General features: G+C 54.6%; 15 protein-coding genes across 15 annotated transcripts; 9 read left to right on the plus strand and 6 right to left on the minus strand.

Moving 5' to 3' along the window:
- Positions 1-73: 73 nt before the first annotated feature.
- BDV59DRAFT_21648 (uncharacterized protein) lies at positions 74-2,669 on the minus strand. Its single transcript, XM_073695985.1, has 8 exons — positions 2,096-2,669; positions 2,018-2,046; positions 1,910-1,949; positions 1,572-1,857; positions 1,408-1,521; positions 1,033-1,358; positions 592-984; positions 74-540 (listed from the first exon to the last, which is right to left on the minus strand). The coding sequence occupies exons 1-8, from the start codon at positions 2,336-2,338 to the stop codon at positions 205-207; spliced, it is 1,767 nt and encodes a 588-aa protein (XP_073548851.1). The 5' UTR covers positions 2,339-2,669; the 3' UTR covers positions 74-204.
- A 186-nt stretch (positions 2,670-2,855) lies between these two features.
- BDV59DRAFT_176822 (uncharacterized protein) lies at positions 2,856-5,418 on the minus strand. Its single transcript, XM_073689511.1, has 7 exons — positions 5,283-5,418; positions 5,113-5,225; positions 4,912-5,062; positions 4,766-4,856; positions 4,309-4,716; positions 4,159-4,249; positions 2,856-4,107 (listed from the first exon to the last, which is right to left on the minus strand). Exons 1-7 carry the CDS (start codon positions 5,358-5,360, stop codon positions 3,060-3,062), a joined length of 1,980 nt encoding a protein of 659 aa, XP_073548852.1. The 5' UTR covers positions 5,361-5,418; the 3' UTR covers positions 2,856-3,059.
- Positions 5,419-5,706: 288 nt separating this feature from the next.
- Positions 5,707-6,576, plus strand: BDV59DRAFT_201397 (60S ribosomal protein uL1; the record flags this gene model as incomplete). Its single annotated transcript, XM_073693791.1, has 4 exons — positions 5,707-5,725; positions 5,799-5,976; positions 6,064-6,257; positions 6,314-6,576. 4 exons carry the CDS (start codon positions 5,707-5,709, stop codon positions 6,574-6,576), a joined length of 654 nt encoding a protein of 217 aa, XP_073548853.1.
- A 114-nt stretch (positions 6,577-6,690) lies between these two features.
- Positions 6,691-8,113, minus strand: BDV59DRAFT_21688 (uncharacterized protein). Its single transcript, XM_073695986.1, has one exon. It carries the CDS (start codon positions 8,063-8,065, stop codon positions 6,785-6,787), a length of 1,281 nt encoding a protein of 426 aa, XP_073548854.1. The 5' UTR covers positions 8,066-8,113; the 3' UTR covers positions 6,691-6,784.
- A 124-nt stretch (positions 8,114-8,237) lies between these two features.
- Positions 8,238-9,888, plus strand: BDV59DRAFT_176826 (putative proline-rich, actin-associated protein Vrp1). The gene is made up of 2 exons (XM_073689512.1): positions 8,238-8,532; positions 8,590-9,888. Exons 1-2 carry the CDS (start codon positions 8,419-8,421, stop codon positions 9,811-9,813), a joined length of 1,338 nt encoding a protein of 445 aa, XP_073548855.1. The 5' UTR covers positions 8,238-8,418; the 3' UTR covers positions 9,814-9,888.
- Positions 9,889-10,357: 469 nt separating this feature from the next.
- On the plus strand, positions 10,358-10,922 carry BDV59DRAFT_21719 (U6 snRNA-associated Sm-like protein LSm8). The gene is made up of 2 exons (XM_073695987.1): positions 10,358-10,475; positions 10,529-10,922. Exons 1-2 carry the CDS (start codon positions 10,451-10,453, stop codon positions 10,798-10,800), a joined length of 297 nt encoding a protein of 98 aa, XP_073548856.1. The 5' UTR covers positions 10,358-10,450; the 3' UTR covers positions 10,801-10,922.
- A 357-nt stretch (positions 10,923-11,279) lies between these two features.
- On the plus strand, positions 11,280-13,327 carry BDV59DRAFT_176829 (uncharacterized protein). Its single transcript, XM_073689513.1, has one exon. The coding sequence runs from the start codon at positions 11,779-11,781 to the stop codon at positions 12,943-12,945; it is 1,167 nt and encodes a 388-aa protein (XP_073548857.1). The 5' UTR covers positions 11,280-11,778; the 3' UTR covers positions 12,946-13,327.
- Positions 13,328-14,108: 781 nt separating this feature from the next.
- BDV59DRAFT_192817 (uncharacterized protein) lies at positions 14,109-15,033 on the plus strand (the record flags this gene model as incomplete). Its single annotated transcript, XM_073692111.1, has 5 exons — positions 14,109-14,258; positions 14,329-14,515; positions 14,556-14,632; positions 14,695-14,836; positions 14,891-15,033. 5 exons carry the CDS (start codon positions 14,109-14,111, stop codon positions 15,031-15,033), a joined length of 699 nt encoding a protein of 232 aa, XP_073548858.1.
- Positions 15,034-15,328: 295 nt separating this feature from the next.
- Positions 15,329-17,511, minus strand: BDV59DRAFT_176830 (protein ERV29). Its single transcript, XM_073689514.1, has 6 exons — positions 17,365-17,511; positions 17,078-17,286; positions 16,829-16,941; positions 16,278-16,771; positions 16,160-16,224; positions 15,329-16,097 (listed from the first exon to the last, which is right to left on the minus strand). Exons 2-6 carry the CDS (start codon positions 17,242-17,244, stop codon positions 16,025-16,027), a joined length of 912 nt encoding a protein of 303 aa, XP_073548859.1. The 5' UTR covers positions 17,245-17,286; positions 17,365-17,511; the 3' UTR covers positions 15,329-16,024.
- A 143-nt stretch (positions 17,512-17,654) lies between these two features.
- On the minus strand, positions 17,655-18,079 carry BDV59DRAFT_21778 (uncharacterized protein). Its single transcript, XM_073695988.1, has one exon. It carries the CDS (start codon positions 17,907-17,909, stop codon positions 17,688-17,690), a length of 222 nt encoding a protein of 73 aa, XP_073548861.1. The 5' UTR covers positions 17,910-18,079; the 3' UTR covers positions 17,655-17,687.
- On the minus strand, positions 17,655-20,132 carry BDV59DRAFT_176832 (uncharacterized protein). Its single transcript, XM_073689515.1, has 2 exons — positions 19,500-20,132; positions 17,655-19,438 (listed from the first exon to the last, which is right to left on the minus strand). The coding sequence occupies exon 2, from the start codon at positions 19,431-19,433 to the stop codon at positions 18,249-18,251; it is 1,185 nt and encodes a 394-aa protein (XP_073548860.1). The 5' UTR covers positions 19,434-19,438; positions 19,500-20,132; the 3' UTR covers positions 17,655-18,248.
- An 808-nt stretch (positions 20,133-20,940) lies between these two features.
- BDV59DRAFT_21783 (putative nucleoside hydrolase) lies at positions 20,941-23,063 on the plus strand. The gene is made up of 6 exons (XM_073695989.1): positions 20,941-21,166; positions 21,232-21,335; positions 21,400-21,569; positions 21,623-21,657; positions 21,709-22,023; positions 22,084-23,063. Exons 1-6 carry the CDS (start codon positions 21,131-21,133, stop codon positions 22,705-22,707), a joined length of 1,284 nt encoding a protein of 427 aa, XP_073548862.1. The 5' UTR covers positions 20,941-21,130; the 3' UTR covers positions 22,708-23,063.
- A 355-nt stretch (positions 23,064-23,418) lies between these two features.
- On the plus strand, positions 23,419-23,800 carry BDV59DRAFT_201406 (uncharacterized protein; the record flags this gene model as incomplete). The annotated part of the gene is made up of 2 exons (XM_073693792.1): positions 23,419-23,705; positions 23,764-23,800. 2 exons carry the CDS (start codon positions 23,419-23,421, stop codon positions 23,798-23,800), a joined length of 324 nt encoding a protein of 107 aa, XP_073548863.1.
- Positions 23,801-24,037: 237 nt separating this feature from the next.
- Positions 24,038-25,871, plus strand: BDV59DRAFT_21869 (uncharacterized protein). The gene is made up of 3 exons (XM_073695990.1): positions 24,038-24,940; positions 25,005-25,641; positions 25,691-25,871. The coding sequence occupies exons 1-2, from the start codon at positions 24,365-24,367 to the stop codon at positions 25,557-25,559; spliced, it is 1,131 nt and encodes a 376-aa protein (XP_073548864.1). The 5' UTR covers positions 24,038-24,364; the 3' UTR covers positions 25,560-25,641; positions 25,691-25,871.
- Positions 25,872-26,163: 292 nt separating this feature from the next.
- Positions 26,164-26,490, plus strand: BDV59DRAFT_201408 (uncharacterized protein; the record flags this gene model as incomplete). The annotated part of the gene is made up of 1 exon (XM_073693793.1): positions 26,164-26,490. The coding sequence occupies one exon, from the start codon at positions 26,164-26,166 to the stop codon at positions 26,488-26,490; it is 327 nt and encodes a 108-aa protein (XP_073548865.1).
- Between the last annotated feature and the right edge of the window lie 201 nt (positions 26,491-26,691).

Here is a 26,691-nt window from a genome sequence, read left to right on the forward strand (position 1 = left end):
AGTATATACCCGTCCCCCCTATGAATTTGTCTTTTCAGCCTCGTAGATCTGAGGCTGTCATGCGGGGCAGACAACTAGTATCTTGGCAATGACAGGACTACGAATTCGCTAAATAACAGCTTGCTGTCCATAATACATGTGTCAGCCTTCCTAATTCCTTCTAGGAAAAAACTCCGTCTGCCTGACGCCTATGAGACCCAGGTTTCAGTTATCGGGCAGCTCTCGACGAGACGAAATCCTCTCCCTAGAAGTCCGGAAAAAAGACCGAAACAAGGACCGATAAATGGTCTTGCCTTCCACCGTGTCGCTGAGATAACCAAACAGAGCGAGTAGAACCATCGACAAAAACAATATCACCGCAAAAGCTACCCAATATTGCGTCTGCGTATATACTCCCTTGACGTTCTTGAGTTCTGTTGAGAAGTACGCCGTCATCAGACTCACTGGCAAGAACAGAATTGTCGCCTTAGCCAGCAAAATCGTGATTCTTGTGAGTTTTTCGACGGCCTGGGAGTCTTTTAGGGCGATCAAGTTGAAATTCTATCACGGGTAAGCACGGACCCCATACGATATCAACCCAGGGAGACATACCAGGAAAGTGAGGGATTCCTTCTCCGTGAGACAGGTATCTATCTCGGACAAGCAGTATAGCTTAATACGATCGAGCAATCTCTCGAAACGCGCAACAGCCGCAGAGCTCAAGTGGACTCCAACTGGGTTATCTGGAAGGCTCGAGAAGGAGATACTGCTTTGTAACCCTGCCTGGCGCGGATCTACTACTTCAGCCTCTCCAAAGATGGACCCAAAAGCCATCGGAGGACGACTTGAGCGAGCCTCGTCTCGGAGAGCTCGTTGTCTTTGCAGCATACGTGTCATGATCAACTCATAACTCGAGTAGAGCCGTCTTAAGACCGCGAGTTGCCGTCCAAGGCCATGTAGCTCGTTGACCAAGTCCACCGCAGGCTTTGTTAGCATATCAGTTCTCTATGCGGGGTTAGTACGCTCAGACGATGGCTACCACCTCGACCTTACCAATTTGTCTAGAATCACCCCGTACTTGTGCTCACGTTTAGCAACAAGGGCGTAACTCGAAACCCAGTCGTCGAAGATGTAGTAGAAAAGCAAGCTAGGGCCGTCGTCTTGCTTGATATTCGTATGGTCACCATCCCCACCCTGGAAAGGTCGCACACGGATCGTGACCAATGAGTCGCTCGCAGAGGAAGCAAAGTGCTGTTTAGATACGCCGGAAAATATAAATTGGACGTTTCTGCGAACTATGCTTAGGACCGCTTTCAGCTCCTTTTCGCTCGGCTTATGTAGTCCGGGGTATGGATTTTCCTGCATTGAAATCACAGTTCCTATAGAATCAGAATCAGATACGAGCAACAATTATCCAATGATAATTACCATCATCGCATAGGATCAACCAAGACCACAGCCGGATACCATCAGGTAGGTGTTTTCCGTTTGACACATCCACGTTGGGTACCACATGCAGAGAGTTGTATCCCGTACAGGTGTCTGATACTCAAGTCAGTATGCACCGTGACAATGAGGGAGGCTGGAAGTACATCGAGGACCGTAGTCCACAGAGCAAAAATGCCAGATTTGGTTTGTCACATGGGCAAAGGTCAGTCCCCTGAACGATGCAGCTACTTGCATCTCGCTCGGGTCCGATAGATCTTTTAACTCGCTTGCTTCCTCCAGATCGCCTACACCCGGAGTTTGGGACGTTCTTCTGTGCAGGCTGCTTCGACCAGATGGGGAAGGGACTGCGGGCTTTGGGGGGCGTTGTACAGGATCTGTACACATCATGCCCTGTAAACGTTCCGAGACAGCATAATGACCGGTAAGGACCTAACAGTGCGTATTAGTCCGATGTACAGTCAAAAACAGACACTTGACCCACTTTGATAAGTTCCTTTTGTTCTTCCGGAGACCATAAGTGGCTAATATTGGTGTGAGTTTGTCGCTGCCTGGTAGCCTGGTAGATAGGAAGGGTAAGGAGCATGCTTACATCCACCTAGTCCCAAAGCATCTAGGTTTCTGGGGCAGGTCAGTAGCTGGGGTCGTGTTCTCGTAGACCAGCGCATACCGGTTTACGCAACAGGTGCGTGACCTCGTCAGAGTCCAGATTCAGGGCGCACCAGGCATCGTCATTTCCGAAATCCAGGACGAAATTCCTTGTGTCCACACTTTGTAGCCCTTGCAGATAAGCCCTGAAGGTCGACTCATCGTCGATATCGTGGAATTTGTTCCACAGAGAACAGTGGCTTTTAAAGCTTTGATAGTACTCTTGTGCTGTCTGCCCGCTGTGCGATTGCGAGGGGTCAGTCATGCTTCGTCAGACTTGTGAGTTTGGTCTGAGAATGGGACATGTAAAATCCACGAGCCAGATAAAGAGATGAGTGGGTGAGAAAAGAGTTGCAGAGGCACTAGGCCCCTAAGTATGCAGGTGAAGATAGCGCCGCCCGGATAGGCAAGCGATGCCGCCCATCAGCAGCCTCGTCTGACCACAGTCATTCGTATACGCTAGCACGGCTGGATGCTTGCCGCCGTACACGCAGCTGACTTGTCCAGCAGGCCTCCATAGCTAGCTGATCACTCAAGTTACAAGTTTTTCCCCTTGAGATCATCGACAAGCTTTTCTGGCACGCGGTCTAAGTTCTATTATTAACTCCGTCTCATGGTGAGAATTCATATTTTTGGAGGAAAGCTGGGGATGCACCACCTCATGCACGATTACCCGAAGAGGTTAGGTGATGATTAAGTAAGTCATTTGATGTTAACTAGTTAGTTAATTAGTGAGCTAGTTAGTACACAGCTTCAATAGTGAAGGATGACAACATTAATGTCTCTCGTTGCAGAAGTATCTATTCAAACGTCTGTCTATATAGATACATCCCTCTAGGTCGGAAAAGAGCAGGCACCCTATACGCCGTATGTCTCTCAGCGAGGACACGTTGAATACCCGCTCCAGGACCATACCAAGCCTTAAAATTTTAGGATTTAGATCGTTTTCTAAGCCTCTCTCTTATATAGTTCGGCATTAGGCTGGTCTATGGATATAAACTGGGCGACTTGCCGTATGGGATATCGAGATCGAGGTTGTCCCAGTCCCAGATCTGCCCCAATTCACCCAGGTCCAGCTGAGGTATATCCACCAATTCAGCCATCCCATTATCCAGAGAGGGTACATCGTACGCCTCGAAAGCAGAGAAGCCGTCCATCCCGACCATCCCAGTACCAACATGACGTGGATCTGTTACCGATCCATTTATCTCTGAGACGTCATTGGTGAACGCCCCAGAAGTCGGGTGGTTCTCGGGAGTGCGAGGCTCCGTCGAATCTTCCGGTGACGTGTACCCTATTGCGGTCCTTTCACCGGAAGCTAGAGCCACGCTGTTTCTAAGCTTCTTAAGAATTTTAGCACAGAGCGCGCTTGTTTTGCTGTGGTGAGAGGTATGCTCGAGGGAATCAACCGCCAGGCCGATTGTCTGAATAACTTTATCGCGCTGCGGTAGACTTCGACTGTGGTCGTGCAGGATTGCCGAGCATAAGAAAGCCGCGGTATCAAATATCAAGAAGGGCGCAAAGTGGAAATTCATGTTCCGCGCTGGAAGATGGTGCAGATGCTGACGTGACACTTCCAAGAGCTTCAAGGCACAATCGACGGCTGTTGGCTGCAGGCTCTTTTCGACACTGATTGCGTGTGTTTCCATGGTTTTCGTTAAACACTGCTTCAAAGGCAGAAGCATAACCATGTAACCGATGACGTGGAGTGTAGAGCGCTGTATGTGAATGTATTTATGGGAATTATCCCACCGTGTATCCGGGTCCGTGAGGCTATAAATCGATGGGAGCGAAGAAAACCACCGCTCGGTCTCTTGTTGGATTGAGACTGCCTGTGAAGGTGCTAAGACGCCTCCCATAACCCCGGGTATCTTGGATATCATTTGGCCTAACTGACACTCAAGCGCCAAAGGCGTTATCGGGGAGGGTAGCCCTTCGGAACCTTCAGAACTTTCTAATCGCCAATCAGGCAACTCAAATGTGCAATAGTTGCTGTTTATAATGAACGGCCGAGATAACAGGAGAGACATTTGCCTTTCTCGGTCAGTGACAAGTAAACAATAACGAGACCTACGGGCAACTCACCAGTCCCAGGCGTACAGAATGCACCAGACCCGCCGGCGCATCTCTCTGTCGAACTCGGATATTTTTAATTTTGAAGAGCTCCTGTGCATGCCTAGAGTTGCATATTAGTATTCATTCCCGCATGGCGGGCGAAATAGCAAGGCCTCGTACCTAGTTCCTGAGCTTCGTGGATGGCAGTACTCAGGGCATGCCACGCCTCAACAAAGGAAGCCTCGACCTTGAACCAAAGGGCATTGAGAAATAGTTGTTGGACCTGCGTTAAGCCTCCTTTTCCAGGGGGAATCGTATTGCTTAATTGTTTAGCCACGTGATGGCATTGCTGGGAAAGAGTTTGGACGCTTTCCCCCAACTCCGATTCGATCTTGTGCTGCGTATTCGTATCTAAGAAGGATACCGCGCATGCACATACATGCAACAATAGGCAAGTAAACTCTGGGGTCAAGGTGTGTCCGTTGGATTTAGCGGTCCACCAGTTGACGTAGTCGGATGAAAATGTGGGCGGGTAAAGAATATAGTATTGGTAATTCGTGTCGCTAAGGAAATGTTGCACCAGAATGTCTTCCAAGCGTAAGACACTTCCCAGAAATAACCAGGGTAATATACATACCTGTATATGGCTTGGGAGGGATCGCACGCAATGCATTCTCCATTTCGAGGGATCTTATTCCAGAGGTTCCAGGGAACTTCGTTTCGGGGTCCTTTTACGGAGACCATATTAGTGGCATGATGGAAGTATGATGTATATATTCATACCTCAACCATGGACTTTTCGACAGAACAGGGACTATCATGGAGATAGCCTAAAACTCGGAAGTCCTCATCCTTGATAACAGTGTGTTTACCACCATCATCCAGGAGATCCGGCTCTCTGTCTACGATTGGCTGTAGAGCGGCATTTAATGTACTAACATCTATCAGCCAAATAAACAAGATGAGGCTGTCAGCTCCACAAACCTCTTCTCCTTCGCAGCCGGTCGCGCTGCTTTTAAGGCCCTTCTGGGAGCAAATTTACAAAGATGGGCGATCCGTCTGGCCTGACAGTGATTGCAGGGCCACTCGCGACTACACTATCGGATGGTCAGAGCGAGTTTCATGACTACAGGAATAGTGCATGGATTTCTTGCCTTCTGCTTCCGGCGCTGGCACTCGGTACATGCAGTCGTCAGGCGCACGGAGTTGTTATGGCCTGATGGGTTGACCATTTCTGCCTAACTTGGGCCCTATAGTTAGAGCAACATGAATCGGATGCGTATATGGGTCAACAACCAAAAGAAGGCATATGGGGTAAGGATATTGAATTGATGTTGTAAGCGCCACCGGAACCCTGGATTGCTGCCTGAGGATCTGAATCCAGCACATGACAGTGATGAGTCATCTTAGGGCACCGCCATCCCCGTTTCGGCATAGCGCACCCACAAGCGGAGAATCGATTTTCTGGCGGCGGGAAAGTTCAAGGCTTTTTCTTCTGTTTCGTCCTTGCACCGATATTCAGCGCAGAGCCACACCATAAGGATTTGAGAACGATTCTTTTGGAAGACTGTCGCCATCATGTCTAAGATCACAGTCGGTACGTCTTTGTCATATTATCCCCCAGCTATCGTCCCTTGTGGCCCCTCACTGATCAATCTTTCGCCCTACAGCCGGAGTGCGCCAGAATGTCCAGCAGCTGCTGGAGTACTCTCAGAATGAGAAGAAGAGAAACTTCCTCGAGACCGTCGAGCTTCAGATCGGTCTGAAGAACTACGACCCCCAGCGTGACAAGCGTTTCTCTGGCACCATCAAGCTTCCCACCGTCCCCCGCCCCAACATGACCATCTGGTATGTAGCACCTCGTGGTCAACCCGACCGGACGGTCAGGTCATTCAATATTAGTACACGTGAGCTAACAGATCTCCCTGTTTCTAGCATTCTGGGTGACCAGCACGATCTCGACCGTGCCAAGCACCACGGTATCGATGCCATGTCCACCGATGACCTGAAGAAGCTGAACAAGAACAAGAAGCTCATCAAGAAGCTTGCTCGCAAGTATGATGCCTTCCTTGCTTCCGACAGCTTGATCAAGCAGATCCCCCGTCTCCTGGGTCCCGGTCTCTCCAAGGGTACGTTTTGCCGATTCTCAATTCATTTGGGACGTCGAGTTGCTGACAACATCTAGCTGGTAAATTCCCTACCCCCATCTCCCACGGCGAGGATATGGCCAAGAAGGTCACCGAGGTTAAGTCCACCATCAAGTTCCAGCTTAAGAAGGTGCTTTGCCTTGGTGTTGCCGTTGGCAACGTCGCCATGACCGAGGACGAGCTCGTCTCCAACGTCATGCTCTCCATCAACTACCTCGTCTCTCTGCTTAAGAAGGGCTGGCAGAACGTTGGTAGCCTTGTCATCAAGGCTTCCATGTCTCCCCCCAAGCGTCTCTACTAAGCTATTGGTGCTCTTGGGCTACGCTGGGGATTTTTTTTTTTTTTTTAGGAGCTGGAAGAATGGGTTATGTACACCATAGTTACGGGAATATGACTCTCTTTTAGTTCTTACTTGTTGGCTCTTTCGAAATAGTGCTCGTAGTGATGTCGATATATTGGTACAGTCTAACCACAAGTAGCGTACAAAGCAGAAGAGAATCACTAGCCGGCTATTGCATTCCATGCATCAGATCCGTCTTGTCCAAAATCATTCCCCTCATGCCGATAAACTCCTTCAGGTTCTCCCACTCCTCACCCTCCTCTTCACCTCTCATATAAACATCTTTGAAACCCCATGCGAGAGCAACTCGATCGAGAGCAGCGCGCTCCTCTTCCCGCAGCCACCGATGCCGCAGCGGAACACCGGGGAGCCATACAACACGTTCCATGTGGTCATTAGCTGTCGTAATAGCCAGCAGACCAACGGAAGAGACACCCCCGACATAAGCCAGGGACGCCGCGAATGCAATCCCCGTTGCCGTACTAGGGTCCATTGTGTTCTGTAGGCTTGAAGCCCAGGACGCAATTACATAGCAGGCAGCAGGAGCCGTCGCAAGACCACCCAGAGGCACAGATGCCTTCTTAAAGATCTTTGCACGGTGGAAGGCCGGTGCGCAGAAGGTGTTGTCAATGATCTCCAGCACGAGAGGCAGGTTTCGCTGCTCAATGGCAACGTCCAGAGCCATGTTGGCCAGCTCAGTCGGCACAGCACTGTTGACACTCTTGGGATTGGCCTTGTGGTATTTGACTGGGGAGCTGTTCTCTTCGGGCACGGGCTTGTTGGCGTAGAGATGGAAAATCTCCGGGAATTGCTCGGCACGCTTGAGCAACGTCTGGATCTTTGTGTAGCAGGCAAGCGCCTCGGGGGAGATAAACACCTTTTCGTCGGTGAGAATATCGTAAGATACCTGGGAGAGCGAATTGGCCAGCTGTGGATGCGGGGTGCGCTGTGATTTCGACCGCTTCTTCGCATTGTGTTTCTCCTCGAGATCTAAGATGGATGAAATTTCGTTTTCGCCTTTTCCTTCGGACAATGAATGCTTCGTCCTTTCTGGCTCTGGTAGAACGAGTGCTTCGGCAAGTTCCTGACATCTCTGTAGTAACTGGACGACTGCGTCGTTGGAGGGGACGGCATCAACGCTTCGGAGTTCGGTGGAATCGTGCGCGATCTGTCGCAAAGTTTCTTCGGCTTCCGTGGAGGGCGCAGGGTGAGACACTGTCGATGAGAATCGTTTGGAAATGTTTCTCGCAGAATCCCATGTGAATTGGGGCTCTCTTTTCAGGCGCCATTGCCCGCTTTGCGCTTTGCGAGCGAACGGCGTCGTCGATGTGTAGCATCGGGCAATCTGCAGACGTGATCGAGGGACCGGGGTTCCGGACAGCCGACAGAATTGACAGACCAAAGCTTGGGGATCCCGAGGCTTTGGGCCTCGAAGGACAATTCCCTTCATGACGAGCAAATTGGAGTGGATGGTGGAGGATAACGAGGCGGCGATTCGACAATATGGGAGAACCCACGGGGAAAGACCAGGGCCCAAGGCGGAGTCTTACTGCCGCCGCCACTAACAATGTTAGCTGCCTGCCCGCTCCCCCATCTCGTCTCCCTCCTTCTACTCTCCATCTATCGATCTTACTTTCTCGACACCCACCCATTTGGTTGCACTCTTCCACCCGGAATCGAGATATATCTTCCTGTGCGCAAGTATCAAATGATCCGCTCGATTCCGGAAGACTGATCCTTTCGTGATCGCCGGTTCCGTTCTCTATCCCCAAACGTCTTCATCCCATCGTTATAGTCAACACCATGCCTCCTCCCCCTCCGCCGCCGCCTCCTCCCGGTGGAATGGGAGGCCCTCCGCCACCTCCTCCTCCGGGGAACTTGCCTTCCAGACCCAACAAGGGGGAAGTGAAGGACCGGGTTTGTTTCTGAGAGCCAGAAAGTCGCATATGATCCCGCAGCTAACATGCTCCACAGAGTGCACTCCTTTCAGATATCAACAAAGGTACCAGGTTGAAGAAGACCGTCACCAATGACAGATCGGCGCCGATGGTCGGAGGAGGTGTGAAGTCATCTGGACCTCCACTAGGTGCCGCTCCCCCTGTTCCTGGCATGGCGAAACCACCACCCGCCCCCGGTGGACTTGCACCACCGGTTCCCCCGGGACAGGGTGCCAACAGGCTACGGAGTAACAGCGACACTGGATCAGGAGGAGATAGTGGCACAGCGCTACCAGCGGCGCCTCAGCTTGGAGGACTATTTGCTGGCGGAATGCCCAAACTTCGCAGTCGGGGAGGCGTAGATACTGGGGCCAATCGAGACTCACCTTATCGCTCTGAGACGGACGGTGCGCGATCTCCGCCAAAGCCCCCTGTCGCATCTGCACCGAAGCCACCAGGAGCCCGACCCCCTCCGCCGCCTCCGAGCTCAGAATCTCCTCCAGCACCTCCGGTAAACCCTCTAGTCGCCAACCTGCGGAAACCTCCCCCAAGACCTGCTTCGAGACCATCGTCGACAGTGTCGACTGCGTCAGCCAAATCAGCCCCTGATATCCCACCTCCCCGTGCACCGCCGCCGCTGCCAGGCTCGGCAAAACAACCCCCACCACCTCCCACGAGTTTGAGAAAACCTCCAGCAGCCCCTGCTCCTCCCCCTCCATCTACAAGTCCGGCTGCACCACCTCCACCTCCTCCCGCCGCTTCCGCTCCTCGACCGCCTCCTGCACCTTCTCGCTCTACCCCTCCGCCTCCACCTCCCGCCGCATCCACGCCACAGCCACCTAACGGAATTGGCTCTTCCTCGATTGCCGTGCAAGCAGCACGAAACGCTCTTGGACATCAAACATCGTCCGCGACACCACCTCCTCCACCCCCAGCTGCATCCGCACCATCCGCACCTCCTCCACCCCCTCCATCTGCACCACCCTCTGCACCTTCTGCCGCCCACTCATACGACAACTATCACCCAGATCGTTCGACATTGGACCCGAGTGCCTACACGCTGAGTAATGGGGGACCGTCGTCGGGGTCGAGTCCCGGCAGCGTCGGGACGCATGGGGCGATTCGAATCGACGACAACCGATTTAAATTCCAAAGCGAAGGATTGTTCCCCAAACCGCGACCATTTGTAGGAGGCGCACGACGTTACCGTGCGGGTCGAGGTAGCAGTGTTCCATTGGATTTGAGCGCATTGAGTGGTTGAAGTATCTGTCAGTCGTGGGATGTTTATAGTGAAAGCAGTAGATTTTATTAAGAACCTGTGATGGTAATTGGTGCTATGTATATGCCATTTTCTCAAGAAATAAGCCGTCTCCGAATCATTCACGGACACTGCGTAGATAGATCTATAAGCGGTAACGAATCGTGATGGGGTTTTTAAGTCAAATCACGTGACGATGGGCATATTGGCGCGCGCAGGACGGAGAAGCATCTTCAACGCAGCAACAAGCTCCCTTTTGATGCGACCCGCCCGCTAGCCACCTCGGGATCCGCAGATGACACGCTCCGATAGCATGATCCCTTGAAATCGACCTGTGCAACAGTCTTCTGAGAGCGGCGCGTATCGAGGACGAAGCACCCCGCGCAAGCTCATCACGCGTGGGCCAGCTGCCGAAGCATCTTGAATTTGACCAGGCAGAGCCAACGAGAACATCGAGACGGGAACTTCTCGATTGATTTTATCGCTGCGATTTCTATCCAGAAAGCGAGGATTTGGTTTATATCTTGGAGACTCGCCGAGTCGGAGCTGTTTCAAGCAGCTACATCGTCACCCACGCACCAACCGACCGGGCGACCTTTACGTACGGCCTCAATTCTGACTGTTACCGCGGTCGATCGCCATGTCTCTCAACGCCTACATCAACAGTAAGTGTCTTTGGTTATCGCCCGGCCGTCAATCGCTAACCGAGCGACCACAGAGAAAGTCCTGATCCTTACGGTGGACGGACGAACGCTCCTCGGCACCCTACTCTCCACCGACCAGCTGACGAACCTGGTCCTCATGGACACGATTGAACGCATCATCCGGACGCCCGACGACCCGGAGCCAAGCTCGCAGATCGAGCACGGGCTCTACCTGATCCGCGGCGACAACGTGGTGGTCTGCGGCGAAGTCGACGAGGGCATTGATAATGATATCGATTGGAGTAAAGTCAAGGGCGAGGTGGTTCGCAGCACGAAGAACGCCTGAGGGTCAGTGTGACCGTCTCCCTTTTCCTGGTTCTGTTTTTCCGCGTTCTTTTACGAGATGAACCGAGCGTTTTGTCGGAAAGGGGGAGGGGAGAGGAGAGAACCCACCCGCGTCTACGCACGATTCGAGATGATAGATTGGAGCGAGGGTTTGTGGCTGGTTTCTACGTTCTTGCCTTGGCTTTGCTGGTCGAATTGTGCGTTGGATGGTGGAAGAGCGTGTGAATATCCGATGCTTCATCACGTTAGGGGTGACGGACGATGATGATGATAGAAAGCACCATTACCGTTACTGGATATGAGGATCTATTGCGATCACCGAGTCGACTTCCACGAGGAAGGATGATCACCTGTTGAACAGCCTCCTTTGGTGGGGGTGGCATACCGAATTCTAGGAATAGTCCATGACAGTTGGTGACAGGTCTCATGTCTCCTCAGTTGAAAATCAATCCGACGTCCTTCATCTGGGCCAACCGTGGAAAGGAGTATTTCCGTTCATAAGCAATCTTATGTATCTCTGACACATCGCCGTTGTGCCGTGCCGTCCCGCCCACCCGCCAAGTCTCCCGTGTGTCGTTCGTTCCTTCCTTCTCCCCCCCTGAACCTCCAATTACTGTTCCTGCCTCTCTTTCCCCTTCCGGCGTCTCCTCTTTCCCCCTCCATCCTTTCTTTTTCTCTTCTTCTTCTTCCTCTTCTTGTTCTCTTTTCTCTCTCTCTCTCTCTGTCGCTTCCGCTTTCTCCCTTTAAGGTCGCTGGGCGATCTTCTACCCCCCCCCCCCGGTATAACTCCCGCCTTATCAGCCTCACCTCACCCCCACATCCTCAGACGCCCTTCATGTTGCCATCACCGTCTCTACCAATCTCCCAGCATACATCCCCCACCCGGCCTCTCCTGGTCTAGACGAGAACCGTCCGAGATTCTCCCGGCTCTTTCTCGTTCCTCTTTCGCCCTCTTCGGTGTCCGATACCAGCCTCAACAATGTGGCTATATCGGGGCGCCCAGTCGGCCGTCTTCTACTATGCCACCTGCACTCCATGTGCGAACTCCGTCGACCGTCGAAAGCGTAAGAAGGATGCCGCTCGTTCCCAGCGTGAAAAGGCTCGACTCGAAGCCGTCGTCACCGACCAACCGCGCCCCTTCGCTCAACCCACCCCCTTTAGTACCAACCAAGGATGGATGGAGGAGATCGCCCTCGGCCCCGGTCCTCCAGCGAGGAGACACGGACATCGCTCAGCCCATCGTCGCACTGAAAGCTGGAACACCGATGCGGTGTCATCCGGCTCGTGTCAAGATCCCGGCCGGAAAGGTGGCAAGAAGGATAAGTCCAGCCTGATGCAGCCGTTGGAGGACCGTTGGAACCGCATGCGCAACCAACGCGAGGACGAACCGCTCTGGGGCGAGGAAATGGAGGTCAAGGGCTCTTCGGTGGGCCTTTCTGGCCGGGGCAGAGCCGACACAAGCCAACCAAGCAAGTACTATATCGCTCGGGTACCCCCCGTCAACGACCTCCATCCCCCAATCGTCAGTGGTCCGAAGAGCAGAGCGGAGACTCGTTGGATGTTGCAGCCTCCACCGAGCGCCAAAGTCATGGCTGGGAAAGAACGGTTCAGCAGTAATTCCAGCAACAAGCTTAGGCCCCAACCATCCTCCGAACGAAGCCACCCGCTACCTCCTCTATCCACGCAAGCCACCGACCAGCACACCTCAAAATCCTCCCTCACTCCTGTCACCCCTCTTGATCTCCGTTCGCCGAGAACCCCCGGCCCGGAGGCCAACCTTCCTCTTCCTGCTCATCCCTCGCCTACCGCCCTCCCCTACGGCCGCGACGAATCCAGACTCGTGATCACAACCCCGTTGCACTCCCCACCCGCTTCCTCGCTGTCGTCTTCGCCGTCAGACTCTGAGCTGGAGTCTCCACGGATCTCATTGCAGTCCCCCGATACGCCAGTCTCGCGACCCACTTCGAAAGGAGTGAACGACGCCACCAAGCCAGTCCGTCCAGCAATCTCCAAGACGTTGTCTACCCTGCAGCGTGATACTAAGAAGATCCACATGCTGCATTTGGAGATCAACGACTCCCCTGAAGATGTCGCTCTCGGCGAATTCGAGCGCTTACGGCCCTATCGTTGGAGTATGGATATCTAACTGGACGCTCCTTCTTTTATCCCCTGCCGTCTTTACCGTCCCTGTTATACTTGCTGCATCCATTTGTCACAGAGGCTTGCTTTTTTACCCTCGGCGTTGGGAGCGCAAAAGCGATCGTTATTTCAACCGTGCAAAGCAAGTCTGCTTCGAAAGTCACATGTGCATGGCAGGACCAACAGATGTTCGAGCGAGCCTTCTCTCAAGGCATATTCTTGCTATTTCTTGTCCCCTGCGTAGCATGAGGGTATCGCCCATTTCTCTCGGCCGCAGATTACTATCCTTACTGTTTCTTTGCTTTCAGCGTTGCATTGCCTTTCCTTAGATTCTATCTTTCCTTCTGTATATACTAGCCTTAATAATATCACCTGATTTATCTTTTTTCCCTGGTTAGTTTGAACTACAGGAATTAGCTGCTACCTGATATCCAATATATATATGTAACAGTAGCTTACCATCTTCACCCTTAGTATCCAATCTAATAGGCAGCTCCTTCAGCAAGACAAGAACGCTTGCCATTTCAATACTCGCTTTAACTACTCCACAAACTACACTTGGGAATTAGAGTAAGCAATAGAAGATCACTGCACGCCCTGCATCGATAGTGATTATATGAGCCATATCCCCTTCCCCAAGTCCGTACAACTTCAATCCTCTCCAGTGAACGAACGATATATCCTCTAATTCTCGCTGCAGATGTTTCCCAGGAGACTCTTCCGGTGCAGTCCCTTCAAGCCCTCTCTCGTCACACCAAAAATACTCCCCAGGGTGGACCTGGTCGAAGACATTACCAGCCGCAGTACTTCTATCCCGCCCGTCTGTACGCGATTCTGAATGACCGATATCAACTCGCCACCAAACTAGGCTGGGGAACCAGCTCGACAGTATAGCTAGCGCGTGACCTTTCACAGTAAGTTCTAGTATCTGTGTTCTCCTCTATCCAGGCTTCTCTGACAATTGGCGAAGATGACGATGGCTACCGCCCCGGTCCGTGGCCATCAAAGTCAACGCAAACAACTATGAATCTTAAGAATGTGCCGAGAAAGAGCTGCGCATCACTAAACGCATAACTATGACCAATCCAAGGCACCCAGGTCACAGCCTCGTGGCCGCCCTGTTGGACTCCTTCCTCGTTGTAGGCGCCCCCCGGCGGCACTCACATATGCATGGTGTTTGATGCGCTCTGCGAACCGTTATGGATGCGAAGACATCGCTTCGAAGGGGACACGCTTCTGCTCGTTGTTCTGAAACCTGTGACCAAGATTCTACTCGACGGGCTGCGCTATCTCTACACCGATGCCGCATCATTCACACAGGTGGGAGGAGAATTCCCACTCCCTCCCCTCTCTCAACAGTTATACCGCTGACGACAAACAAGACCTAAAGCCCGACAACATGCTCCTGGCTCTACGAACCCCATCCGTCCCGCACGCAGTGGCCGAGGACGAAATCTACAGCCCCTCCCCCCATGAACACCTCGAAGGTCGAGCAATATACCTGTCGCGCAACTGCTGGAATCTGCGGCCCCAAGATCTGGGCCGCGCGGCCGTCACCGATTTTGGTCTCGCCATGCGTGGAGACGGCCCGGCCCAACAGCCATCCCATCCAGCCAGATGTCTACCGGACCCCGGAAGTTTGTCTGGGCGCTGGCTGGGACTCTAGTGTCGATGTTTGGAACCTGGGAGTTCTGGTGAGCTAGCGTCTCCAGAGCTAATGTGCTTATCTGCTCTGGAATCTATTCCCGGGGGGCAGGCATCTTTTGATGGACCAGCTTCAGACCCGTCAGAGTATACACCGGAAGCGCATCTGGCGCGGATTATTTCTCTGCTCGGGCCTGCCCCGGCAGATCTCCTGCAACGAGGGAGGCAAACTGCACGATATTTCGACGACCAAGGTATGTACTGTGGCTGCGGTCGTTTCGTTGGACGCTGCTAACATGCTGATCCAGGGTTGTTCAGGTTCCGCAACCTTGTCGGGGAGACTGGGCTTGCGTTCATGGTGAGTGGGATCGATGAGGAGGATATGCTGCTGTTTGTACGGTTTGTTTCCAGGATGCTGCGGTGGAAGCCGGAGGATCGCGCGGGGCGTTGAGGACCTCGTTTCCGACCCATGGGCTTCAATAGATATTAGATGGAAGGATCTGCTGTACGGGCCACTGAAAACAGTAAACCCGTTCACCTGTGAGCTTCTGTACCGCCAAGTCGTTTAGAAGAATAAATCAACGGTCAGGCTCGATATAGACCCAGTTCCTCCTTACTGCGAGCGTATATGCGGACGAACTGCTTCGCTTCGCTCTGGAGGCAATTTGCTCGAGTTAAAGCCTTGCGCCACGAGATGATTGAGACTGCTCGGCGTTGGAACGAGCTAGGATTCAAAAGGTCAATGCCCTTATTCTTGACCTATTAACGCGAGGACTTGGAGATATGAGAAGTACAGTCATCTTACAGGAACTACGCTTCCAGGCTCATCTCCTTGTTGCCATGCATGAGAACACGCAAACCGAAAGATTGATACATCCCACCCAACCAACGACATTGAATTCCCCTTTTTACATCACCTGACACTCCCCATACCCTCAAAGATAACGCATAACGTAACAACAGTCAAGCAACAAGCAAAGGGCGGCGCTACATGGTCGAACCCGTCGAACGGACCCTAGTAACTACCTAGGGAGGGACCGCAAGATACCGAAGATGATGGAACGTTTTTCATTTTAGCAACCTGGGAAGACATCAAATAGGACGGACACCCCATGGTCAATTTATCAACCAATCATGCCAATCATGCCAATCGAGGGAACAGGACAGGCCAGGTCCAGGTATAGTGATAGAGCAGGATGTTCGAGGGTTTTGTTCGGAGCACAAGAATAACAGAAAAGAACAGAAAAGACATCATATGCCGTGGGTGACGATATATCTGACGAGCGAAAACGGGGGGGTATAGAAGCCCCCCATCAGCAAAGAAACGGGGCCAATCAACCAGTCAATACAGCCGGAGACTCGGTTCGCTCGTTGCGTTTCGCGGGTTGGGGATTCCTCCTTTGTACGCCCTATAGTTTTCTGGTGATCGCGCAAGCAAGGCCTTAGTAGACCTTCTTCTTCTCGTCCATACTCAGCTGGCCCGGGCCCATGTTGACCAGGAGAAGCAGACCGCCGCTGGTGAGACCCGTTAGTGCTGTTCTAATGAGCGGGACGAAGATGGTGTGGAGAGCACTTACACAATGGACAGGATCTGGAAAAAGTCGTACTTGGCGAAATCCTTGTGGGGGTGGTGGGGGTGGAGCTAGAATCGGAGCATGAGCAATGGGTCTTGTTGAAGGTATGGCGGATACGTACCGTCCAGAAGTTGTTGACGAGCACGTTGAACACGCTCAGCAGCACAACCAGCATGATGGCGCTCCACTTCGCCTTGAAGCCGACAATGACCATGACACAGGCGACGAGGCCGAACAGACTGACGATGACGCGCCACAGGCTCCACTGGCCGGTCAAGATGAAGCCGAGGAAGAGGAAGATGAGGAGCACACGACCGGCGAACTGGACGTACATCTTGCGGTCCTTCTCGTCGAGCTGGGGCAGGCCGGCGGGGACGAACTTCTTGCGGACCCACGAGTCGGAGAGAACCATGAGGAGACCGCCGACAACGCTCAGGTTGCGGAGGAAGAAGTTGAGATCGAAGATGAGGCCGTAACCGAGACCCTGGGTGACGACGACGGCGAGGAGCCCGGCGACGGCGATCTCGGTGTGCTTGCGGGCGATGACGAGGGTCGAGCATATCGACATGGCGATGATGTTGATGATGAGGAAGGTGTGTGTGATACCCCAGGGAACTATACGCCCTGGTTAGAACTGTCGCTCCCTCTCGGGGAGTCTTCGGCAGGGCTTACTCTTCCGGTATTCACTCAGGTAGAGGAGCTGGTCGCCCCATTGCGTGATCATGCGGAGGCTGTCCTCAATGAAGGTGACGACAATGAGAAAGCGTCCAATGGCGGGCAGGTACCTGCAGGTGGGCGAAAAGACACGGTGTCAGCGGAAGAGTTCCGTATTGTATACGAGGGGCCGCATAAACATGCAAATCCGGCAGAGACGGCTAAGGACACACGGGGCAATGAACGGAAGCCAGAGAGATAACGTACGGTTTCACCGGATCCGACATCGTGTCCAGCCAGTCCTCGATCTTGCTGGTCTGTTCCCTGATGGCATCCAAGGGGCTAGGATCGTTTGTAGCATCGGCTCGTCCCGGACCCCCGAAGGGGTTCTGGTGACCGAGATTGTATCCCGCAGTGCCGCGAATCTGCGCCATAGCGGGAGGTAGTCAAGCTGAAGGGAGACGAACGAAAGAGGACTGTGGTGGCGGCTGTTAGCTGTTGTGTTGTAGAAGACCCTCTCGGCAGCTGGGTCGGGGACATAAACAAGGACTAACCGAGAACAGTGCAGGAGAAAGGGATCGATACGCACAGAGGAAAACAGTGGGGAGGAATCGAAATCGCGAAGAAAGGAATGAAGGAGAGAATGCTCCGGGGGGACGAGGAGGATGCGAGAGAAGGTCGCTGGAGGAAGAGAAACGAGGAAGAAGGACAACAATAACAACTCCGCCGCCCGCCTTCTTCAGGCGTTCAGGCCACGATAACCGGAACACCACCGCTAGTCCCTAAGCGGCATGGTCGCCAAGGGCCCCCGGGTTCACGACGTCATTATTCATCGTTCATTAAACTCGTTTTTATACTGACATGGATCTATATCTCTCTACAGAACGGAGGGAGGATAGGAATCTGGAATGAAGATAATGGCATTGATCACTGCAGAGCCTCCCAAGTCCATAACATAAAACAAGCATACATAGAACGGTAAAAAGGCCAAGTGTCCCCTGGTAGATCTCCCCTGCGTCCATCGTGCATCAAGTCCTTGCAGATTCCTTCCTCTATGCATCCACAGCCTTCTGCAGCAGAACCACTGCTTGATCATCATTAACAATGGAATTTCAAAGATGTTTAAAAAATAATACTAATAAAAGTGTCAAAAATACACAACTAGAAAAATTTTTTTGGGGAATTTCCTTCGGGGTTGGGCTGTTTTCTTGACCTTTCCCTTGTCAAGTTTAGGGTCCTTCGCTGAATCGGCAGCAGAAAGCAGATTGCCTGCCAGGAATGCGGAGGCTTTTTGGTATATGAAAATCGATCCCCGAACGCCAAAGCCATGGGTAGTAATAAGTACAGGTCAAGGTCGAGGCCGATCCTCCAAGACGATCCAAGGGCGTGCTCCCGTGGACGAGTCTCATCGACTTGAAGACGAGGTTGCAGGATGCGTTCAAGCAGCCCAGTCGGAGTCCAGAGGGTGGCCCTTCTTGCCAGAACGGAGGACATCCGGCAGATAGGTAGGAGTCACTTTTACCTTGGGCTCGGCAGGAGCCGGAACAACGGGTTCAGGCTGGGTTTCAGGGGCGCTGGCTTCGCTCTCGTCCGTCTTTCCACCCTTCTTCTTGATCTTCTTGCTGGAGACAGTGGTCCATTGGTCCCCACCGTTCGCACCTAGAATGCGCATCTGCTCCTCCTCGGAGGGGAGGCCCTGGTCCCATTCCTTGCTCGAGATCGACGCTTCGGGCTCAAAGGTATCCAACAGATCGACCTTCGCGGCCGGGGCAGCGGGAGCCGCGGCGGAGGTGCCGTTGGCGGGCTTGGCCGCAGGCTTGGTCTGCCAGGCATTGGGCTGAGCGGCGGCGGGCTTCGCCTTCGCAGCCTCACGACGCTCCGCCTCACGGGCCGAGTGGAGCTGCTTCTCAAGCAGCTTGCGGCGCTCCTCCTCGGCTTCCTGGACCTGCTGCTTTCTGGCCTCATTCTTGAGGCGCTGTTGGCGCTGCTTCTTGGTCTCGACCTGCTTGAAGGACTGGGCCTTCTGCTTCTTCTGGGGAGCCGATTCCACCGAGCCAGTCACCCGAAGGACGGAGGCGCCGGGGGCGGGGGCCTCCAGCATGTCCGACACGTATCCCGCGGAAGGCACGGTGGCGTTGACCATGGGAGAGCCGGCGGGGGAGAGGTCATCGTCGGCCTCGGCTCCGGTGGTGGAAGAGGTGCGAGTCGAAACGCGGGAGGTGGAGCGCTCGCTGGCGCCACTCTCGGGCTGGCTGGATGCGGCCGCCTTCTTGTTCTTCTTCTTCTGGGACTTGCTGGTGGGCTGGAGGGGAGTCCCGTTCTTGACGGCGGCGAAGCGCTTGGCCATCTCCTTCTGGTCGATCTCGGCGTCGGGCTTGTCGGTGTCTTCGACCTGCAATTCGAAGGCGGGCTTCTCGTCGGCCTGCTTGGCGGGGGCCGGGGAGGGCTCCGGGGATTTCTTCACCTTCCGCTTGGTTTTCTTTGCGGCTGGGACGGGCTCTGTCTTTTCCCCGACGGGCTTGACTGGGGCCCTGGCTTTAGGGGTAGGCCCATTGTAGTACCAGCCCAGACCACCTGCTACGACGAGCAGGATGGCCCAACTGAGGTAAGGATTCATCGTCATTGGGGCTAGTGTGAGGTTAGATGTTAGCTGTCCGGGTGCAGGTGATTGGGCCTCGGTGGGTCATACAGGTTCGGCTAATATTGTGAGGTACGGGGAGGTCGTGAGGTTCGCGCGCGTAGTGAAACGGAGGTTGCGGCGACGGATCAGGGGGATGGTGACAAGACGGCTAAGGACCGCAAAGAAAGCAAGACAATGCAAAAACAATCGGAAACACCGTCAATTCCGGACGAATCCCTCAGAGCATTGGATTGCGATCAGCCGGGGCGATTGACGGCTCGATTCGGTTGGTAAGGCCAGATTGCGCCACGGTCCGGAGGGAAGTGGTCGACTGGAGAACGGAACTCGTCGCCGAGGAAGCGACCGAGGCAATGGAGATCGCCTGAAAGTCGAAATGAAGCGTCAGGAAATGCAGTGAGGAGAGGCAGAGAGGGGAAGGTTTACGAGATTCCGAGTGCGGTAGGAGAGTATGACGAAGGGAGGCGAAAAAGAGAGCGGGATCAGCGGGGGGACATGGACAGGCGCAACAGCCTCAACCAAGAGGGGGAAGAGGAATTGGGAATGGGGATAGGAGAAGAGAAGGAGGATTGAGGGAGGCGAAGAGAGGAGGAAGAGGCGGAGGGGGAAGAGGGAAAAGGAGGGAGAGAAGAAGTTGGAGGTGGAAGAGGACACGGTCACTTTCGAGAGATGAAGGGGGCACTAGCTGCAGGTTGCAATTAGTACGGGTAATGTCAATACCAAGGTTATTACCATAAGTACGTACTCCAACCAAGTACCTACCTTATTTCTTTAACGGCTCATCTTGTATCTTCATATCTTATAGCGTCTTATTAGTAGAATACTATCAACCGGATAAGATTCATCATCTATACACCAGCACCTAGGTCCCTCGTACTATTGTTCATAACATTGATGCAAAGTCAGCGTAAACATATCCAAGTCATCCGGATAATTCGATGCGGGGAAGAACCTGGCCGATCGAGAGAATCCCATTCGACCAGCTGGTCAATCACCCCCTGTCGATAGACGTCTAGACAAGGTCGATGGAAGTTTCCATTCGTGACCATCCCATACCGCTGGATTTCCCGTTACCCGTAATATTACCACTGATGGGGACCTCCCGAGCCAATGGAAGCCCTCCCTCCCGTACCGTCCGTATCTCGAACAGGCCACCGTGGACGTCTGATCCATTGTACCTCGCGCTATTTAAGGTACTTAGGCACGTACTTATGTACGGAGTAGTTCAGGAGATAAATAATCCCACGGACAGACCGATGCACTCCACCTTCTCCCCTGACTGGATCGGGAATGCAATGTAACCTCCCCCGGACTAGTCTCCGGCGTGGCAGAACATGGCAAATCGCCGTCCTCCGTTGCTTTCACGATCCATCCTCGATCTTGTCATTGTCCCGAGTTGGAACGGCTTCGGTGGAGTATTCTAGAGAACCGTGTGCAGTCTAGGTATCCAATGCCAATGCCGTAGTACCGGTGGCGCATACTCGATAAACCGGATGTATTTCGGATCTGCTTCCCTGATACGTTATGAGGACTATGACGCATTAGTCAGAGGTTCCTGGATAGTACACATGCATAACAGATAACATCCATCCAACCTTGGAAACACTCACCCATCATCGTCACTTCCCTCTCGACACATCGCCCTCTCTGTCCTGTATATACCCAACCTGAGACATCCCACAATGCCGCCAAAGAAGATCATCATCGACACCGACCCCGTACGATCCGTCCTTATCACCCCGCCACCAACACCCCTCACTCGCCCCGCTAACCCCCAATCCAGGGTATCGACGACATCCTCGGGCTTCTTCTCGCCCTCTCGGCAAAGCCAGAAGAAGTCGAAGTCCTTCTTATCTCGCTGACTTTTGGGAACATCGAAGTGAGAAGGTCCGTACCCATGACCCCTATCCATCCCACCCAAGATCCGTACCATACTGATCCTCCCCCCCAGCTGTCTCCGCAATGTCGTCTCCATGTTCCACATCATCGAGCGCGAGATGCACTGGCGCCGGGAACAGGGTCGTCCCGAAGGCTTCGAGACCCTGCGTGCCTGTCCGCCGATAGTAGCCGTAGGCGCCGACGACCCGCTCGAGGACCAGAAGATGTTAGGCGATTACTTCCGTACGCTTGCTCTTCCATCTCTACCTACCTACTCATTCTAACGCGCTATACAGACGGAGTGGATGGTCTCGGAGGGATCCACGCCAGCGTACGTCGTCCCCTTACACCTTTCCCTCCAACCACTAGCTAACCACCGCAGCACCCCCATCTCACGCCCAAAGAAACCTGGGAACATCTATTCGACCCATCAGCCGACCCATCCGTCATTGACCCTGTCCCAACGGGCGACACCACCAGTCCCAACGCACTCGCCCACCGCACCTTCATCCCGTCGAAGCGCCGCGCGCACGACGAAATCCTCCACGTCCTGCGCGAGAACGACCCGGACACCGTCACCGTCGTGGCCGTCGGCCCGCTGACCAACCTCGCGATGGCCGCGGCCGCAGACCCGGAGACGTTCCTGCGGGTGAAGGAGGTGGTGGTGATGGGCGGGACGGTGAACAAGCCCGGGAACGTAAGTCATCCGGAACGCACCCTTTCCTAGGATCGAACCACGTACTGACCGCCACCCCAGGTGACGCCCGTGGCCGAGTTCAACGCCTACGCCGACGCCTTCGCCGCAGCACGGGTGTACGCGCTGACGTCGCCGTCACCAAAGACCACGATGCCGCCGGGCACCAGCCTCGCGCCGTACCCGGACACGCTTAGCCGGCCGCTCACGCTGCGGCAGTTCCCGCTGGACATCACGCTACGCCACGGAATGCGGCGCGGGCAGTACCGGGCGGCGGTGACGGGGGCGCTGGAGGGCGGATCGCCGCTGGCGGAGTGGGTGTCGGCGTTTATCGCGCACACCTTCCAGACGATCGAGCGGTTGCACGAGGGCCATGTGGGCGACGACGTCGACCTCAGCCTGCACGATCCGGTGTGTGTGTGGTACGCGATGACGGCGGACGACGCGCGGTGGCGGCCGTCGGCGACGTCGCCGGAGGATATCCGCATCGAGACGACGGGCCAGTGGACACGGGGCATGTGTGTTGTCGACCGGCGGAACCGGCATCGCATCGACGGCGACACGGAGCATGCGAGCGACCATGGTTTGTGGCTGAGCACGAAGGCCGGCAATCGCATCTGGCGTATGGATGGATCGCCGGCGGAGAGCGATTTCGGAGATACGCTCCTCCGACGGGTGTTTGGATGAGGCGGGGGCGTGAGGGATGAAGGGATGCCCGATGCGTGCAAGGAGGTTTCGTGTTTGGTCGATTGGGGCTCGGCTCAAGGGATGGTGGCCGGGAGGTATCCGGCACTGGTGCTGGAGCAGATAGAAGATAGACGTTGTGGGGGAGGACTCTGCGACGCCGAGCAGGTCTGTGCTGTGAGGAAGCTCGTCCGGGTCCGCATGCCTCGCTTGTTCGGGAGTTGCATGTACTGTACATCAGGCTGGACAGTGTCTCGGGTGTGGATCACCCCGATAAGGTTCGTCCTGGGCGTGTTTGGACGAGGCGGGACGCTCAGTTGCATCTATACATACATATTCAACATAGAGTCATGGTTCAATGAGCGCTGTGGTTATGGTTATGGTCATGCGATGGTAGTGGCTGTATTATCGCGGTTGCGTTTATTAGAGCTGTGGGCGAGGGCGAGCCCAATCTTCTAGACTATGATGAATTCTTGTTTCATATTCTGTGGCGAGGGTGCACGTTCAAACTCTGGCTGGTATGTGTACATCCAACGGCCGTTATGTATGACATCTATCTAGGGATGTGCATACCGGCCTGTGGCTTCAGGTCGAGACACGGGATGGCTGATAGTAGTGGCGACAGGTATAAAGGAAGCATGAAATCGCTGTATACATGTCAATTAGCATTCACCATTCAGTGTCCTCTACATACTATACGAACTACGAAGCACCATGCAGCTGAACAGCGTCCTCGTTAGTGTCATTGTGGCCCTGAGCAGCACGGCCATTGCGCTCCCCATGTCCTCCGGGAAATTCCACCTGGAGAAAATCCAGGTCCCCGGGCGTCGCACGTCGGACAACCGGAATTGGCCCAAGATCATGTCGCCCAACAAGTCCACCAACGGCACGAGCCATGGGCCATCCAACACGGACTTCAGACCGGAGGGGGTCTGTTCCCAGTTGTGTGCAGTCTCCGCACAGACCTGCGTGGTAGCTCTGCCGAATGACGAAGACTTCTGGTGAGCGACGGGTGTCTGACCTGGTGCAATTGATGTGGATAATCACTGACGGCCGTAGTTACGACACCTATGAACAGTGCACCAGCCGATGTTAAACCGAGCCTGGAGAGGTGCACGGGGGGGGGCGCAAGGGCAATGGGAAGGTCTCCGCAGGCCGGGGACTGCCCAGAAGGAAAAAAGAGGGTAGTCGGGGGAGATCCACTGGTTGTTGCACGTGCCCCGATGCCTGTCTGAACGGGATGGGGAGGGATGAAGTGATGATACCTTAGTATATGATATGATCTGCTGGTGAACCACGGAGGACGGTATGCGATAACCCAGATAGGAAATACGAAGACTGAGCACATGTCGGAACCGTCAGCGTATACATCCCCTCAGGGCTCTGGACGAGCGCACGAGTGTGGCAGGAGCGACGAGTTGGGAACTGGTCGATCTCGTGCCTCCCGCCGCTGGCCAATGGAGAGCCCCGATGCCTCCGCGTGGGCTTCAAGCACGCGACACTGTAGACGTAGGAAGGCACGACCGCAGGCCCTGGGACTCTGTACTCCCTCTGCTTATATACTCCCTCGCCCGTCTGCGATGGCCGTTGGTCCTACTCCCTTCCCCCTCCCCTCTCTCTGCACCACTGTATCACCTCCCCTCCGCCCAGGCCTACCATCATGTCCCGCTCTCGTCTTCCCCCAACTCCCGCCATGTCAGGCGAGCTCATCGTCAAGGAACGGTCCTCCTTTGACGGTGTGGATTCCTTCAGCTTACCCCCCGCCGCCATCAGTCCATCCAAGCCGGAGTCCGCCAGCAGAAGGTCATCCAAGTCGGACCCCTCGATCTTCTGTCCTGCCTCGCCCACGTCCCCCGATCTGGCGCCCGGACGCAATCCACTGCCTCCCCGACAGGCCACCCTCAAGAGACCGCTGGAAGACTTCGATCTCCCTCCTCCGCCCACCCGCAGCCGCAAGATCATCCAGATGAAACCCAAGACCCAATCATCCCCTAAACCATCCTCCAAAGACACCCCCAACACCAAGGGCTCGGCGAACAACAATGCATCGGCCGCACCGTCCAAGAAGAAACAACCCAGTGCCACCAGTGCCGCCGGTCGGAAGATCGCCCGGAAGACCGCCCACAGTCTGATCGAGCGGCGAAGACGGTCGAAGATGAACGAGGAGTTCACCACGCTGAAGGACATGATTCCCGCCTGTAAAGGACATGACATGCACAAGCTGGCCATTCTCCAGGTACTATCCATTCACCCTCTTTCGGCTCGGTCGTCCCCGCCGATGACTGACGATGGAATGATAGGCGAGCATTGAATATGTGAATTACCTCGAGAAATGCATCCAGGACCTCAAAACGGCCGGGGATAGCCAACACGATGCTATGCCGTCCCGCATGCCCCCGGGACCGCCTTCCCCGGCCTCTCCGGAGGTCCTCGAGGGTGTTGCAGGGAGTATATACTCGGCGTCGGCATCTCCAGACTTAGCGCCCGATGGTCGGCAAGCCGCGGTGACTTCGCCGGCCTTTTCGCCGCGGAGTCATGCGATCGAACCAACCCCGTCGATTCTCCCGAGCCCCGCACTGGGCCCCTCGTACCCCCGGGATGTCTCTTCATGGGCGCTCCCGTCGTCGGCCAACACCTCCCCCGTCCTTCAACCAGAGTATCGTAAAGGGTCGTCTGCCGACATGGACCACGAGGCGTCGGCCGCCTTACTCATGCTTAACCGGGAGTGTCGTCGGTCCATCGGCTCCGTGGAGGAGCCCAGTGTGTCTGCAGGGTCGCTGGAGAGCCCTCCCAGTGCCTTCACCGAGCCGCGGAGACAGTCGAGAATGAGTGTCAAAGACTTACTCATCTCGTAGGGAATTTGCAGCATCCAACAAAACAAAACCTCCACAGCTCGAAAGGGATGGTGCGGGATTCTGGGTGGCGTTTCGGTTCGGCATACATATAGGGTTAGGGTTCGTGCTATCGAGGGAAGCGACATGCGTACTATTTAGTTATGTAGGTCTACATCAGACCGACCAGGAGCCATCGAACATCGATTTGGGAACATTCCACGTCTAGGCCCCCTCCCGCCCGGGATCTGCATGCCGGATTTCCGAAACACGACAGGGATCGCAGGTGGGATACCAATAGGACGGATGGGTACAGTTGTCCTCCACTCCCTCTTACGAGTCGAATGCGCACTGCAAATCCTTGGCGCGTCAGCCAGCATATCTGTCCTGGGGCGCAAAGGAGTGGGAGGTGCAGACTATTGCTTATCCGCGCCCCTCATGTTCCAATTGGTGAGGGAATGACGTAGAGCATCGCCCGATCGGGACTAGCAGGCTGCACTTGCCCTCTCGACGGGTCTCGGCACGCCCCCAAGAATTCAGATAAGGATCCCCCGCACCTCGGGGATCCTCACTTTTCTCTCCTCTCCAACAACAGACTATGCATGCTCAACTCCCCTCTCCCCCCGACATGGCCAGATTCCGCCCTCTTCCTCGCAAGAAGAACCCCCGGTCCATCGTCTCGGAGGATCCCTGGAGGGTCGATACCCCCTTTGGACCACCGCGCATCTCCTTCCCCGGCGCCGGCATGCAGCGTATCCGCAACACCCTCTCCAAACTCTCGCCTGCCGCTCGTCACGAGCGAGAGCTCCTCAAACAGAAGAACCGATACAAGATCCCTCTGACCGAGCGCAACATCGATACCCTCGTCACCGAGCAACAGTGCACCGAGGCCTCCTATCCCGAGAAGCATCACCGGGAGCTGCAGGTGTCGGCTTGGTTAGAACGACTGTCCTAGCGACGTGTGCCCTCGTTGGACATCTCTTCTTCCATCTTTAGCGGATTTTCATCCCTCTCCACCGATTTTGTGACATTCACTTGGAGCCAATCTCTTGTGCTCACCTTGAATGAGTGCATCCAGACGCGATATCAACGTCAGCGTCGTGGAAGCACAAGACAAAGTCCTCCAAGTTCCTCGCTTAGGATCACTCACGCTTCT

This window comes from Aspergillus ambiguus, assembly GCF_047715705.1.
Source record: "Aspergillus ambiguus strain CBS 117.58 unplaced genomic scaffold BDV59scaffold_12, whole genome shotgun sequence".
Lineage (NCBI taxonomy): Eukaryota > Fungi > Ascomycota > Eurotiomycetes > Eurotiales > Aspergillaceae > Aspergillus > Aspergillus ambiguus.

What these genes read in the sequence shown, in the direction of transcription:
- BDV59DRAFT_21648 (XM_073695985.1), bottom strand. Translation starts at nt 2,338, where the DNA reads ATGACTGACCCCTCGCAATCGCACAGCGGGCAGACAGCACAAGAGTAC. An exon ending in TGCTTTGGGACTAGGTGGAT is followed by an intron (nt 1,950 to 2,017) that starts GTAAGCATGCTC and finishes CACCAATATTAG; the next exon opens with CCACTTATGGTCTCCGGAAG. An exon ending in TGTGGACTACGGTCCTCGAT is followed by an intron (nt 1,522 to 1,571) that starts GTACTTCCAGCC and finishes CTTGAGTATCAG; the next exon opens with ACACCTGTACGGGATACAAC.
- BDV59DRAFT_176822 (XM_073689511.1), bottom strand. Translation starts at nt 5,360, where the DNA reads ATGGTCAACCCATCAGGCCATAACAACTCCGTGCGCCTGACGACTGCA. An exon ending in GCCAGCGCCGGAAGCAGAAG is followed by an intron (nt 5,226 to 5,282) that starts GCAAGAAATCCA and finishes ACCATCCGATAG; the next exon opens with TGTAGTCGCGAGTGGCCCTG. An exon ending in CCCTCCCAAGCCATATACAG is followed by an intron (nt 4,717 to 4,765) that starts GTATGTATATTA and finishes TACGCTTGGAAG; the next exon opens with ACATTCTGGTGCAACATTTC.
- BDV59DRAFT_21688 (XM_073695986.1), bottom strand. Translation starts at nt 8,065, where the DNA reads ATGAAGGGAATTGTCCTTCGAGGCCCAAAGCCTCGGGATCCCCAAGCT.
- BDV59DRAFT_176826 (XM_073689512.1), top strand. Translation starts at nt 8,419, where the DNA reads ATGCCTCCTCCCCCTCCGCCGCCGCCTCCTCCCGGTGGAATGGGAGGC. An exon ending in AGGGGGAAGTGAAGGACCGG is followed by an intron (nt 8,533 to 8,589) that starts GTTTGTTTCTGA and finishes CATGCTCCACAG; the next exon opens with AGTGCACTCCTTTCAGATAT.
- BDV59DRAFT_21719 (XM_073695987.1), top strand. Translation starts at nt 10,451, where the DNA reads ATGTCTCTCAACGCCTACATCAACA. An exon ending in TCTCAACGCCTACATCAACA is followed by an intron (nt 10,476 to 10,528) that starts GTAAGTGTCTTT and finishes GAGCGACCACAG; the next exon opens with AGAAAGTCCTGATCCTTACG.
- BDV59DRAFT_176829 (XM_073689513.1), top strand. Translation starts at nt 11,779, where the DNA reads ATGTGGCTATATCGGGGCGCCCAGTCGGCCGTCTTCTACTATGCCACC.
- BDV59DRAFT_176830 (XM_073689514.1), bottom strand. Translation starts at nt 17,244, where the DNA reads ATGGCGCAGATTCGCGGCACTGCGGGATACAATCTCGGTCACCAGAAC. An exon ending in ATGTCGGATCCGGTGAAACC is followed by an intron (nt 16,942 to 17,077) that starts GTACGTTATCTC and finishes GCCCACCTGCAG; the next exon opens with GTACCTGCCCGCCATTGGAC. An exon ending in CCTGAGTGAATACCGGAAGA is followed by an intron (nt 16,772 to 16,828) that starts GTAAGCCCTGCC and finishes CAGGGCGTATAG; the next exon opens with TTCCCTGGGGTATCACACAC.
- BDV59DRAFT_21778 (XM_073695988.1), bottom strand. Translation starts at nt 17,909, where the DNA reads ATGATGATCAAGCAGTGGTTCTGCTGCAGAAGGCTGTGGATGCATAGA.
- BDV59DRAFT_176832 (XM_073689515.1), bottom strand. Translation starts at nt 19,433, where the DNA reads ATGACGATGAATCCTTACCTCAGTTGGGCCATCCTGCTCGTCGTAGCA.
- BDV59DRAFT_21783 (XM_073695989.1), top strand. Translation starts at nt 21,131, where the DNA reads ATGCCGCCAAAGAAGATCATCATCGACACCGACCCC. An exon ending in GATGTTAGGCGATTACTTCC is followed by an intron (nt 21,570 to 21,622) that starts GTACGCTTGCTC and finishes CGCGCTATACAG; the next exon opens with ACGGAGTGGATGGTCTCGGA. An exon ending in TCGGAGGGATCCACGCCAGC is followed by an intron (nt 21,658 to 21,708) that starts GTACGTCGTCCC and finishes TAACCACCGCAG; the next exon opens with CACCCCCATCTCACGCCCAA.
- BDV59DRAFT_21869 (XM_073695990.1), top strand. Translation starts at nt 24,365, where the DNA reads ATGTCCCGCTCTCGTCTTCCCCCAACTCCCGCCATGTCAGGCGAGCTC. An exon ending in ACAAGCTGGCCATTCTCCAG is followed by an intron (nt 24,941 to 25,004) that starts GTACTATCCATT and finishes ATGGAATGATAG; the next exon opens with GCGAGCATTGAATATGTGAA.